At 36.6% G+C, this 15,106-nt stretch overlaps 1 protein-coding gene across 1 annotated transcript in view; it reads right to left on the reverse strand.

Moving 5' to 3' along the window:
- Positions 1-14,008: 14,008 nt before the first annotated feature.
- Positions 14,009-15,106, reverse strand: part of st3gal2 (ST3 beta-galactoside alpha-2,3-sialyltransferase 2) — a 28,282-nt gene continuing 27,184 nt past the window's right edge. The window contains exon 9 of the mRNA XM_058645512.1: positions 14,009-15,041. Within this exon, the coding sequence (XP_058501495.1) occupies positions 14,868-15,041 (174 nt within the window). The 3' untranslated portion in view covers positions 14,009-14,867. The remainder of the gene's footprint in view (positions 15,042-15,106) is intronic.

The raw sequence follows: 15,106 nt of genomic DNA on the forward strand, positions 1-15,106 counted from the left end.
TATAGTATGTCGTCCAAAATCACTCAAAAAAATCATAGTATAGCATGTCGTCCAAAAGGAGTCAAAAAAGTCATAGTATAGTATGTCGTCCAAAATGTGACAAAAAAGTCATAGTATAGTATGTCGTCCAAAATGAGTCACAAAAGTCATAGTATAGTATGTCATCCAAAATCACTCAAAAAAATCATAGTATAGTATGTCGTCCAAAATGTGACAAAAAAGTCATAGTATAGTATGTCGTCCAAAATGTGACAAAAAAGTCATAGTATAGTATGTCATCCAAAATCACTCAAAAAAGTCATAGTATAGCATGTCGTCCAAAATGAGTCACAAAAGTCATAGTATAGTATGTCGTCCAAAATGAGACAAAAAAGTCATAGTATAGTATGTCGTCCAAAATCACTCAAAAAAGTCATAGTATAGCATGTCGTCCAAAAGGAGTCAAAAAAGTCATAGTATAGTATGTCGTCCAAAATGTGACAAAAAAGTCATAGTATAGTATGTCGTCCAAAATGTGACAAAAAAGTCATAGTATAGTATGTCGTCCAAAATGAGTCAAAAAAGTCAAAGTATAGTATGTCGTCCAAAATGTGACAAAAAAGTCATAGTATTGTATGTCGTCCAAAATCACTCAAAAAAGTCATAGTATAGTATGTCGTCCAAAATGTGACAAAAAAGTCATAGTATAGTATGTCGTCCAAAATCACTCAAAAAAGTCATGGTATAGCATGTCGTCCAAAATGAGTCACAAAAGTCATAGTATAGTATGTCGTCCAAAATCACTCAAAAAAATCATAGTATAGTATGTCGTCCAAAATCACTCAAAAAAATCATAGTATAGCATGTCGTCCAAAAGGAGTCAAAAAAGTCATAGTATAGTATGTCGTCCAAAATGTGACAAAAAAGTCATAGTATAGTATGTCGTCCAAAATGAGTCACAAAAGTCATAGTATAGTATGTCATCCAAAATCACTCAAAAAAATCATAGTATAGTATGTCGTCCAAAATGTGACAAAAAAGTCATAGTATAGTATGTCGTCCAAAATGTGACAAAAAAGTCATAGTATAGTATGTCATCCAAAATCACTCAAAAAAGTCATAGTATAGCATGTCGTCCAAAATGAGTCACAAAAGTCATAGTATAGTATGTCGTCCAAAATGAGACAAAAAAGTCATAGTATAGTATGTCGTCCAAAATCACTCAAAAAAGTCATAGTATAGCATGTCGTCCAAAAGGAGTCAAAAAAGTCATAGTATAGTATGTCGTCCAAAATGTGACAAAAAAGTCATAGTATAGTATGTCGTCCAAAATGTGACAAAAAAGTCATAGTATAGTATGTCGTCCAAAATGAGTCAAAAAAGTCAAAGTATAGTATGTCGTCCAAAATGACACTAAAAAAGTCAAACTTTGGTATGTCGTCCAAAATCACTCAAAAAAGTCATAGTATAGTATGTCGTCCAAAATGTGACAAAAAAGTCATAGTATAGTATGTCGTCCAAAATGTGACAAAAAAGTCATAGTATATAGTATGTCGTCCAAAATTAGTCAAAAAAGTCATAGTATAGTATGTCGTCCAAAATCACTCAAAAAAGTCATAGTATAGTATGTCGTCCAAAATCACTCAAAAAAGTCATAGTATAGTATGTCGTCCAAAATGTGACAAAAAAGTCATAGTATAGTATGTCGTCCAAAATGTGACAAAAAAGTCATAGTATAGTATGTCGTCCAAAATCACTCAAAAAAGTCATAGTATAGCATGTCGTCCAAAATGAGTCACAAAAGTCATAGTATAGTATGTCGTCCAAAATGTGACAAAAAAGTCATAGTATAGTATGTCGTCCAAAATGTGACAAAAAAGTCATAGTATATAGTATGTCGTCCAAAATTAGTCAAAAAAGTCATAGTATAGTATGTCGTCCAAAATCACTCAAAAAAGTCATAGTATAGTATGTCGTCCAAAATCACTCAAAAAAGTCATAGTATAGTATGTCGTCCAAAATCACTCAAAAAAGTCATAGTATAGTATGTCGTCCAAAATGTGACAAAAAAGTCATAGTATAGTATGTCGTCCAAAATGAGACAAAAAAGTCATAGTATAGTATGTCGTCCAAAATCACTCAAAAAGTCTTAGTATAGCATGTCGTAGTCATAGTATAGCATGTCGTCCAAAATGAGTCACAAAAGTCATAGTATAGTATGTCGTCCAAAATCACTCAAAAAAGTCAAACTTTAGTATGTCGTCCAAAATTAGTCAAAAAAGTCATAGTATAGTATGTCGTCCAAAATGTGACAAAAAAGTCATAGTATAGTATGTCGTCCAAAATGTGACAAAAAAGTCATAGTATAGTATGTCGTCCAAAATTAGTCAAAAAAGTCATAGTATAGTATGTCGTCCAAAATCACTCAAAAAAGTCATAGTATAGTATGTCGTCCAAAGTCACTCAAAAAAGTCATAGTATATAGTATGTCGTCCAAAATGTGACAAAAAAGTCATAGTATAGTATGTCATCCAAAATCACTCAAAAAAGTCATAGTATAGCATGTCGTCCAAAATGAGTCACAAAAGTCATAGTATAGTATGTCGTCCAAAATGAGACAAAAAAGTCATAGTATAGTATGTCGTCCAAAATCACTCAAAAAAGTCATAGTATAGCATGTCGTCCAAAAGGAGTCAAAAAAGTCATAGTATAGTATGTCGTCCAAAATGTGACAAAAAAGTCATAGTATAGTATGTCGTCCAAAATGTGACAAAAAAGTCATAGTATAGTATGTCGTCCAAATGAGTCAAAAAAGTCAAAGTATAGTATGTCGTCCAAAATGACACTAAAAAAGTCAAACTTTGGTATGTCGTCCAAAATCACTCAAAAAAGTCATAGTATAGTATGTCGTCCAAAATGTGACAAAAAAGTCATAGTATAGTATGTCGTCCAAAATGACACTAAAAAAGTCAAACTTTGGTATGTCGTCCAAAATCACTCAAAAAAGTCATAGTATAGTATGTCGTCCAAAATGTGACAAAAAAGTCATAGTATAGTATGTCGTCCAAAATGTGACAAAAAAGTCATAGTATATAGTATGTCGTCCAAAATTAGTCAAAAAAGTCATAGTATAGTATGTCGTCCAAAATCACTCAAAAAAGTCATAGTATAGTATGTCGTCCAAAATGTGACAAAAAAGTCATAGTATAGTATGTCGTCCAAAATGAGACAAAAAAGTCATAGTATAGTATGTCGTCCAAAATCACTCAAAAAGTCTTAGTATAGCATGTCGTAGTCATAGTATAGCATGTCGTCCAAAATGAGTCACAAAAGTCATAGTATAGTATGTCGTCCAAAATCACTCAAAAAAGTCAAACTTTAGTATGTCGTCAAAAATCACTCAAAAAAGTCATAGTATAGCATGTCGTCCAAAAGGAGTCAAAAAAGTCATAGTATAGTATGTCGTCCAAAATGTGACAAAAAAGTCATAGTATAGTATGTCGTCCAAAATGTGACAAAAAAGTCATAGTATAGTATGTCGTCCAAAATGAGTCAAAAAAGTCAAAGTATAGTATGTCGTCCAAAATGACACTAAAAAAGTCAAACTTTAGTATGTCGTCCAAAATCACTCAAAAAAGTCATAGTATAGTATGTCGTCCAAAATGTGACAAAAAAGTCATAGTATAGTATGTCGTCCAAAATGTGACAAAAAAGTCATAGTATAGTATGTCGTCCAAAATTAGTCAAAAAAGTCATAGTATAGTATGTCGTCCAAAATCACTCAAAAAAGTCATAGTATAGTATGTCGTCCAAAGTCACTCAAAAAAGTCATAGTATATAGTATGTCGTCCAAAATGAGACAAAAAAGTCATAGTATAGTATGTCGTCCAAAATCACTCAAAAAAGTCATAGTATAGCATGTCGTCCAAAAGGAGCCAAAAAGTCATAGTATAGTATGTCGTCCAAAATGTGACAAAAAAGTCATAGTATAGTATGTCATCCAAAATCACTCAAAAAAGTCATAGTATAGCATGTCGTCCAAAATGAGTCACAAAAGTCATAGTATAGTATGTCGTCCAAAATGAGACAAAAAAGTCATAGTATAGTATGTCGTCCAAAATCACTCAAAAAAGTCATAGTATAGCATGTCGTCCAAAAGGAGTCAAAAAAGTCATAGTATAGTATGTCGTCCAAAATGTGACAAAAAAGTCATAGTATAGTATGTCGTCAAAAATGTGACAAAAAAGTCATAGTATAGTATGTCGTCCAAAATGAGTCAAAAAAGTCAAAGTATAGTATGTCGTCCAAAATGACACTAAAAAAGTCAAACTTTGGTATGTCGTCCAAAATCACTCAAAAAAGTCATAGTATAGTATGTCGTCCAAAATGTGACAAAAAAGTCATAGTATAGTATGTCGTCCAAAATGTGACAAAAAAGTCATAGTATATAGTATGTCGTCCAAAATTAGTCAAAAAAGTCATAGTATAGTATGTCGTCCAAAATCACTCAAAAAAGTCATAGTATAGTATGTCGTCCAAAATCACTCAAAAAAGTCATAGTATAGTATGTCGTCCAAAATCACTCAAAAAAGTCATAGTATAGTATGTCGTCCAAAATGTGACAAAAAAGTCATAGTATAGTATGTCGTCCAAAATGAGACAAAAAAGTCATAGTATAGTATGTCGTCCAAAATCACTCAAAAAGTCATAGTATAGCATGTCGTAGTCATAGTATAGCATGTCGTCCAAAATGAGGCACAAAAGTCATAGTATAGTATGTCGTCCAAAATCACTCAAAAAAATCATAGTATAGTATGTTGTCCAAAATGTGACAAAAAAGTCATAGTATAGCATGTCGTCCAAAAGGAGTCAAAAAAGTCATAGTATAGTATGTCGTCCAAAATGTGACAAAAAAGTCATAGTATAGTATGTCGTCCCAAATGTGACAAAAAAGTCATAGTATAGTATGTCGTCCAAAATGTGACAAAAAAGTCATAGTATAGTATGTCGTCCAAAATCACTCAAAAAAGTCATAGTATAGTATGTCGTCCAAAATGTGACAAAAAAGTCATAGTATAGCATGTCGTCCAAAAAGTGACAAAAAAGTCATAGTATAGTATGTCGTCCAAAATCACTCAAAAAAATCATAGTATAGTATGTCGTCCAAAATGTGACAAAAAAGTCATAGTATAGTATGTCGTCCAAAATGTGACAAAAAAGTCATAGTATAGTATGTCGTCCAAAATGACACTAAAAAAGTCAAACTTTAGTATGTCGTCCAAAATGAGTCAAAAAAGTCATAGTATAGTATGTCGTCCAAAATCACTCAAAAAAGTCATAGTATAGTATGTCGTCCAAAATCACTCAAAAAAATCATAGTATAGTATGTCGTCCAAAATGTGACAAAAAAGTCATAGTATAGTATGTCGTCCAAAATTAGTCAAAAAAGTCATAGTATAGTATGTCGTCCAAAATCACTCAAAAAAGTCATAGTATAGTATGTCGTCCAAAATCACTCAAAAAAGTCATAGTATAGTATGTCGTCCAAAATCACTCAAAAAAGTCATAGCATAGTATGTTGTCCAAAATGTGACAAAAAAGTCATAGTATCGTATGTCGTCCAAAATGAGACAAAAAAGTCATAGTATAGTATGTCGTCCAAAATCACTCAAAAAAGTCATAGTATAGTATGTCGTCCAAAATGAGACAAAAAAGTCATAGTATAGTATGTCGTCCAAAATCACTCAAAAAAGTCATAGTATAGTATGTCGTCCAAAATGAGACAAAAAAGTCATAGTATAGTATGTCGTCCAAAATCACTCAAAAAAATCATAGTATAGTATGTCGTCTGAAATCACTCAAAAAAGTCATAGTATAGTATGTCGTCCAAAATGAGACAAAAAAGTCATAGTATAGTATGTCGTCCAAAATCACTCAAAAAAGTCATAGTATAGTATGTCGTCCAAAATGAGACAAAAAAGTCATAGTATAGTATGTCGTCCAAAATCACTCAAAAAAATCATAGTATAGTATGTCGTCTGAAATCACTCAAAAAAGTCATAGTATAGCATGTCGTCCAAAATGTGACAAAAAAGTCATAGTATAGTATGTCGTCCAAAATGTGACAAAAAAGTCATAGTATAGTATGTCGTCCAAAATCACTCAAAAAAGTCATAGTATAGTATGTCGTCCAAAATGTGACAAAAAAGTCATAGTATAGCATGTCGTCCAAAATGTGACAAAAAAGTCATAGTATAGCATGTCGTCCAAAATGAGTCACAAAAGTCATAGTATAGTATGTCGTCCAAAATCACTCAAAAAAGTCATAGTATAGCATGTCGTCCAAAATGAGTCAAAAAAGTCAAAGTATAGCATGTCGTCCAAAATCACTCAAAAAAGTCATAGTATAGTATGTCGTCCAAAATCACTCAAAAAAGTCATAGTATAGTATGTCGTCCAAAATCACTCAAAAAAATCATAGTATAGTATGTCGTCCAAAATCACTCAAAAAAGTCATAGTATAGTATGTCGTCCAAAATCACTCAAAAAAGTCATAGTATAGTATGTCGTCCAAAATGTGACAAAAAAGTCATAGTATAGTATGTCGTCCAAAATCACTCAAAAAAGTCATAGTATAGTATGTCGTCCAAAATGTGACAAAAAAGTCATAGTATAGCATGTCGTCCAAAAAGTGACAAAAAAGTCATAGTATAGTATGTCGTCCAAAATCACTCAAAAAAATCATAGTATAGTATGTCGTCCAAAATGTGACAAAAAAGTCATAGTATAGTATGTCGTCCAAAATGTGACAAAAAAGTCATAGTATAGTATGTCGTCCAAAATGAGTCAAAAAAGTCAAAGTATAGTATGTCGTCCAAAATGACACTAAAAAAGTCAAACTTTAGTATGTCGTCCAAAATGAGTCAAAAAAGTCATAGTATAGTATGTCGTCCAAAATCACTCAAAAAAGTCATAGTATAGTATGTCGTCCAAAATCACTCAAAAAAATCATAGTATAGTATGTCGTCCAAAATGTGACAAAAAAGTCATAGTATAGTATGTCGTCCAAAATTAGTCAAAAAAGTCATAGTATAGTATGTCGTCCAAAATCACTCAAAAAAGTCATAGTATAGTATGTCGTCCAAAATCACTCAAAAAAGTCATAGTATAGTATGTCGTCCAAAATCACTCAAAAAAGTCATAGCATAGTATGTCGTCCAAAATGTGACAAAAAAGTCATAGTATAGTATGTCGTCCAAAATGAGACAAAAAAGTCATAGTATAGTATGTCGTCCAAAATCACTCAAAAAAGTCATAGTATAGCATGTCGTCCAAAATCACTCAAAAAAGTCATAGTATAGTATGTCGTCCAAAATCACTCAAAAAAGTCATAGTATAGCATGTCGTCCAAAATCACTCAAAAAAGTCATAGTATAGTATGTCGTCCAAAATCACTCAAAAAAGTCATAGCATAGTATGTTGTCCAAAATGTGACAAAAAAGTCATAGTATCGTATGTCGTCCAAAATGAGACAAAAAAGTCATAGTATAGTATGTCGTCCAAAATCACTCAAAAAAGTCATAGTATAGTATGTCGTCCAAAATGAGACAAAAAAGTCATAGTATAGTATGTCGTCCAAAATCACTCAAAAAAGTCATAGTATAGTATGTCGTCCAAAATGAGACAAAAAAGTCATAGTATAGTATGTCGTCCAAAATCACTCAAAAAAATCATAGTATAGTATGTCGTCTGAAATCACTCAAAAAAGTCATAGTATAGTATGTCGTCCAAAATGAGACAAAAAAGTCATAGTATAGTATGTCGTCCAAAATCACTCAAAAAAGTCATAGTATAGTATGTCGTCTGAAATCACTCAAAAAAGTCATAGTATAGCATGTCGTCCAAAATGTGACAAAAAAGTCATAGTATAGTATGTCGTCCAAAATGTGACAAAAAAGTCATAGTATAGTATGTCGTCCAAAATCACTCAAAAAAGTCATAGTATAGTATGTCGTCCAAAATGTGACAAAAAAGTCATAGTATAGCATGTCGTCCAAAATGTGACAAAAAAGTCAAAGTATAGCATGTCGTCCAAAATCACTCAAAAAAGTCATAGTATAGTATGTCGTCCAAAATCACTCAAAAAAGTCATAGTATAGTATGTCGTCCAAAATCACTCAAAAAAATCATAGTATAGTATGTCGTCCAAAATGAGTCAAAAATGTCATAGTTTAGTATGTCGTCCACACAGAAACATCTCAGACCTGGGATTGAACCCAGCACATTCTGGCAACAGTAGCATAGTTAAGACCTACTAACCACTCACCACCATGCCACTCAGGTCTTACACTAAAAGGTCATAGTTTAGTATGTCGTCCAAGTTTGACAAAAATGTCCTAGTTTAATGAAGGGTTAGACGACAACCATAGCAACGTTTTGATGTAAACATTGTCTGTGTAGGTTGGAAATTGTGGACAGGAGAAGAGTTCGTTTGCTCATCCAGCACTGATTCACATGAACACGTGAATTAGAGTTGAAGATAAACATGTTGAGTGAAAGAATGTGGAGTTATAAAACTACTTCTAACACGTTGTTATTGTTACTAATAATATGATCACGTTAGAGTCTGCATGTTTTCTGGCCTGACTTTATTTTAATATTTTATGATTATTATATTATTAATTATTATAATAACTTGTAATTATAACGATAAGTTAGCTTTATTTGTAAACCACCTATCCAAAAACAGTTCCAAAGTTTTTTAATCATCATAAAAGTACTTAATGTTGTCATTATTTTCTTGGAAAATAATATATAAAATCCCTGGGTTCTGTGACAGCAAACTTTTGTATTTTACAACATTTTTGATTATGAGCATACAGTATATCAGTGAATGTAAAATCAAGCAAAAAGTGTTCAAGAAAACAACATCATTCCTTAACAACACATATTAACTAAGAGCCACGGTCAATTAAATGTAGAGAGTCTCCCCTTCACACATTATAAGATTTGTAACTTAATAATTTAAATCATTAAACTGAGCAATGTGGTTAGAAATGCATTTTCCTCTGGGATGGCAAAGTCAAATGAGATCGATTTCTCACACTATGCACTCACTTTAATACACAGAATAAAAAATTGGAAGCAAAACAGAACAAGATGATGATTTCTTGTTTTGAACAGAAGCTTTGAAACAGTCTGTCTTTATAATCAAACAATCAAACTTCACCTGTGAAAAACCTGCTGTTTCATTTCGACCTGTTTGAGGGAAGGAAAGAAGAAAAAAAAACACACATTTCCCAAAATGCTTTCAATCTATGCAGCTCTTTATTTCTTGACTGATGATCCTGACACACATTTTCACGTTATTTTGAGAATCAACTTGAAGAGAGTTAGAGGAGAAAGAAAGAAGGAAAAAACCATAATCTGTGCATTGGGTCAGCAGCAGGGGAAAAGACCTACTTCGGGTTATAAATGCAACAGAGACATCGAATATCTGTGTCATGTGCTGTTGGTGGGGGAAAATAAATCTGATCTAATTTTGGCCGTTACAGCACGGAGGGATCACCCTACCAGTGTCCTCTATCTGATCACAATGTTCTGGTCCACATCTGTGAGAAATTAAGGAAACTGATAGCATTTGTGTTCGCAGGAGGCCACACAGTCGACTATTAAAGACTGCAGCGCGGACTGGGGGCAGTAAATGTGATAAGAGGCTGTTGTTTTGCTGCCAGAAAACACAAAAACCTCCCGACGGAAGCCGAGTTATCTCCAGAACAATGTCCACATTCATTTTGAGGATGAAAGGAGCGCATTAGTGAACAAACATCGATAAAAGGGCTGGAAAAAAACTGAACCAGGTGTGAACAGTGCGCATCTTTATCATCTGTTGTTTATATTCTGTGAATTATACGTCCTTTGTTTGCCGTTTGTTGTTTGTTGTCCTACAGCTGTTTCCATGTGGACACAATAAAGTATATTTGATTTGATGTGTCTTAAAGCTGCAGTGCGTAACTTCTAACTAATGAACAACCGCTGATCAAGTATCTGGAATCTCGTGTCACCCGGAGACATTCTTGATCTGTGCACAGGAAGTGTTTTTTTTTCCACATTAACTTTAACAGCAACATTTCACTAGTAAACCAAGACAGTGGGAATATGGCTAAAAAAACACCATAAAAACACCAAGCACCAAATGAAATATTCTGCTGGTTGGTCTGCCAACAGAAGAAAATGTAATGTAAAATAAGAGTAACCAATAGCGAAGACAAACGCGTTTTCTCGTCATCAAGAAAACTGAAAGCAGAAACTGTCGTGTTTTTAATAAGGTCCCACAATTCAGAAACACTAAAAATGTTTGCATTTGGTTGTTGCTAGCATGACAAAATAGCTCAACAGCACCCTCTAAAGTCTGCTTGTTGCACTTGTTTGACCTAAGATTTTCTTCTTGCTCTTCTTCCCAAATGATTAAACAAACCTTTGCCTAAAATAGAGAAATAAAATGGAAACCCCATTCTCAACCAATATCATGGGGTTGTTGGCTCCGGCTATGGCAAACTGGCTCAACAGTGCCCCCTAACGTCAGGCCCTTGCACATAATATTTATCCTAGGTTTTCTTGTTCCATTGACCATAGATGAAAAATCATGAAACTCATTAGCCGAGGGCTGAACAGCACCCTCTACAGTTGGCCCCCTCGCACCTGTTTGACCTAGTTTGTCCAAACGTTAACATTTTCAGCTTAAACATAAACAAAAATGGATCAAAATTTACAACCCAGAAAACAGTTTGTACATTATAATCAACTTTTTTCTCCTTTTTTTTTTTAAATATTTAACTTTTTTCAGACGCTCAAATTAAAGGTATATTAAGCTCCTCATAAATGCTGCATTTGTTTGACAGAATAAATGCTTTTTATTCCGTCAAACTGGTCAAAACGGAGAGGCTTTGCTGGTATAAGATCACCGATGCATACATCACGTAAAGGCTCCAGCAATTATTAATTACCCAGAATTCCTCAGGGAGAGACAGAGGTTACGCACTACAGCTTTAACCTTCCATCTGGCATCTGCGATGTCCCGGGCTTTCATTTACCAGGTGACCCTCTGAGACTGCCGTCCATCGTCGCTGGACTTTCTCACCGTGCCTTTAAAAAAACATCCACTATATGTTAAGAGGAAAAACAACAGTAGCAGTTGAGTTCATATGAAATTCACGGCACATCATGTCCTTTATCCTACAGCTGTCTGTTTACAAAGCGCTTAGAATTGAAGAGCGAGGCGAGAGGCGGAGCCTGTAACCCAAACACAAGGCAGTGTGTGTGTGTTTTCACGTCCGTCCGTGTGTGTGTGTGTGTGTGTGTGTGTGTGTAAATGTGTGTGTGTACACAACTCCAAAGGCACAGATATCAGCCAGAAAGTGTGTTTGTGTCTAAGAAAAATGCAAAGGTAGCAGTGTGTTGCTGATGGAGCAGCTGCAGGTGAGTGATGTCCGACAGCAGGACAAGGCACGGAAAGCAGGAACGGTGTGTGTGTGTGTGTAACAAACATGTGTAATCAGCCACACTGACTCAGAGTCTCTAAAAACACTGACAGCACTGGAATATGACAGTAAAACATTATTCACAACGTCAGTAAAAGCAAAACAATACAAACGGCAACACGGACTGATGTAAAACATAGGAGGCACATTTCCTTCCATCACCTGCTGGGGGCAGTGTGACACCCCCCCATTCCTCCCCTCTACTATGTGTGTGTGTGTGAGAGGTGTTAAATGTTTCCCCAACTAAAGTGAAACAAGCGTCACACGTGACATGTGGTTACATCCCCTGACCTCGAACTCGCGATCGCGACCATCTGCCGCAGCCGCTCACACTCTCAATTTTTCCACGGCGTCTGTTCGCGACTTTAAAATTCAGTGGTGGAGGCGGCACATTTTTTTAATATCTGATACATATGATGAGTCACTGAGTGAAGTAATAACCGGCCATTTTGAGAGGTTTGAGAGGTCGCAGGAGGAAAAGCACAGGTGTAAATGATCAGTGGAAAAACTAATCTACGTCAACTCAAAAGTCTACAGTATCTTTAGAATATTCTCACCAAATGATCCACTGCTGCCTCCTTCAGTAAGTTTAAATGTTTCATTTAGTTACGTCTGTGTTTATAAAAATCTTTGTTAGGATTAACCTCAGTGATGTAGACCAACCGTCCCCACACAAGCAGAAAACAGTGATTTTCTCTCTTTTCACTGAAACAGATCAGTGTGACAAGACAGGGTTCAAGGCTGATTCACCAACCAACTAACCTTTCCATTCCTCATATGTGAAGTGGAAGGGAATTGGGGCTTCTAATCAGTTCAAAGACCCTTGAGCAAGGTACCCAACCCCTGCAGCACCGGTGCTTTTCCTACTGAAATACCTCAACGTGTCTTCTGTTTTAAAACAGCGCTGGGCAGGAAGTCACATGCACATGAGGAGAACGTTCTCAACTCTACACAGGAACGTCCTCGTCAATTTGGGATTCAAACAAATGACCGCCCTGCTGTGAAGCGACGATACTAACCGCCATGTCACTGTGTGGCCACAGACAAAATAAATAAGTGGAAAAACATTATGTCAAAAGCTCAACGAGGTCTTAAAACTCCACATGGAGCCTGAAACTTTGAATGTTGTTTGGATTCTATCACAGTGTTCCCCAAACCTTCTGGCAAACTATTGTGACCCAAATCTCAATATAAATCATGACTAGATTTACAACCATGGTAACCCCTAATATGATTATGACTTAGTAAAATGAACAGATATCTCATAAATGAATAACAGCTTCATTTTACACGTGTTATTTCAAACAAAATACACACAAATCTGAACTTTGAAAAGTTGGGAAAATTCTGCAAATTTAGTTTGGAGTCCCCATGGCCCGTTTGTGGGCCCCGACCCAGTCTTTGGGAATCACTGTACGACTGTGAGAAGTAGCCGCATTAATGCTGGTCAATAAATATTCAAACCCACACATGAGTTAAGTGTGAAATGGGCAGTGAAGATATTATTCTCTGACCTATGACCTTTAGATTTACACTTTCATCTCCTCCTTTTTCACAGATGTCTCAGTTTCCCGACACTTGTTTGCGTGTCCTTGGTGCAGTTCAAGTGTAAATGACCAACAATGGAGGCTATAAATGTGCAAATGGATATTATGTGACAATGACACGGGATGATGATAATGTGCCACCTGGACGGTAACGAGGATCTGATCTGAGCCAAAAGTATAAATCCACTGAAAGTGTAAACTCAACACAGCAACAAACAACATCTGCAGGAGGAATATGTGCATTGAGCAGGAGGTGCACACTTTATGCTGTACAGAGGTGAAGTCTAAGGCGTCTGTCTGTCTGTCTGTCTGTCTGCCTGTCTGCCTGTCTGGTGGCTGCAGCGCCCTCCAGACATTATCTGACGTTTTTTAATTGGCTGAGCAGGGACCAGGAGCTGGTGGTTAACGAAGCCGAGCTGCTGACAAGTTAAATAGTTCCCAAATCCACTGGGCATTTTCCTTCGCCCAATCATGAAGGTCCTAAATCTGGGCCAGAGTCAGTCACAGTCTCTTAACTTCAGAGGGATAAAAGAGTCAGGCTGGAGAGTTGAGATTAGTGACGGGGGGTGGAAAATGAAATGAAGCAGTTTTGTTGTTTTTGCTTCATTTCATTTCACGTGGTGAAGCTGCTGCAGATAAACATCACTGAAGAAACGCTGGAGCAAATGCTGCGTTTCTAATACTGGCCTTTGTCAGACTGGCTCTTCATTCTCCAGCTCTCTGTCTGCGCCGCGCTCCCTCTCCCAAATTAGAGCCTTGCGGGCCACATGGGGATTAAACTCCAGTCCAGAAACGGGCCTGTCTCCATCCAAACATGAAATCCCAGGAGGTGGACTTTTGGGCCTCGTTAAAGAGTCTCGGTAATACTCTCCAGCAGCGAGGACTGAGGTTGCCGTGGGCAGTGAAAGTCAGACTGGAGGAGCTGATGTTCAGTGCCATCTGCAAACGCTGGTCAGGATCTGGAAGGGTTTGGAGGACAGAACCCCCCAGCAGTCACCAATCATCTTATAACAAGTCTTTAATGACCCATCAAAGACACACACAGTCTATGAAACAGTCTTTTGAGGCAGAACTCACATAAAGTTGAGTTATTAATGGTGGAAAAGTGGCGAGAGAGACGTTTTTTTTTACCTCATTTGTGATTCGAGGAGAACAATTTTTTTTTTTTCTCGCGTGACGGCAAATCAAACAATGTCCCCGAGGTCCTAATGGAGCTGTTAAAAGTCGCCCTGGTGCCTTCAAGGTGTTTGACAGTACAATAAAATCCAATATCGCCACAGTTTGTGTCCTCAATTTTCCGTGTGAAGGCCTTCGGGCTCCTCGTCTTCATAAATATCCAACAGGTCAGGCGCCGACGATGAGCTGTAAATTTGCCGTGAGACGCCATGAAGCTGCAAAACAAAAGCCCCAACTGTGGTCGTCTCAGTATGTTAGATGTTGAGTGTTTTTTTGTTAATAAACGTGGATTAAATTATCATAAAAGGGAAATGTTTTCCGCCAGATTGAGTCCAGAGGTGGAGGATATTTGTGGTGAATCTGCTCTGGGAAACGGATCAGTGGTCAGGGACATTAGAGGTGAACTCTTCAGCGTTAGTTTCAGACCTACATATAGATCAACACGTCCAGGAAGAGGCAACACTATGATCCAAGAATGGTGCGCTGATTGTGAAGCGGCCTCTTTATCTAGCTTTAAACTGGGAATCAAAACTAAAGAGCGACAGCTAGAACATCACACACATTCTACGCAGCCTCTCCAGAGTTTTCTTCTAACATTAAACGCACTGGGTCTGTGATTAGCCGCTTATTTCCCAGGGAACACGGTGATTTTGCCGGCCTTGGCGAGCCGCTCGATTATCTGGGCCTCGTAGTCCGCGTCGTGGACGCCCGTCTTCCTGAACTCTCCGGAGTAGCGGTTCTGCTCCCAGTAGTGGTGCCAGTTCCCTCTGCTGTCCGCCCCAAATCCAAACACGTTCACCTGCAGGAGATTATTGACGAGTGGCGCGTGAGCGTGAGAAGACACAGCACGGTGGATTCACAGTG

The sequence above is a fragment of the Solea solea genome, chromosome 12, assembly GCF_958295425.1.
Source record: "Solea solea chromosome 12, fSolSol10.1, whole genome shotgun sequence".
Lineage (NCBI taxonomy): Eukaryota > Metazoa > Chordata > Actinopteri > Pleuronectiformes > Soleidae > Solea > Solea solea.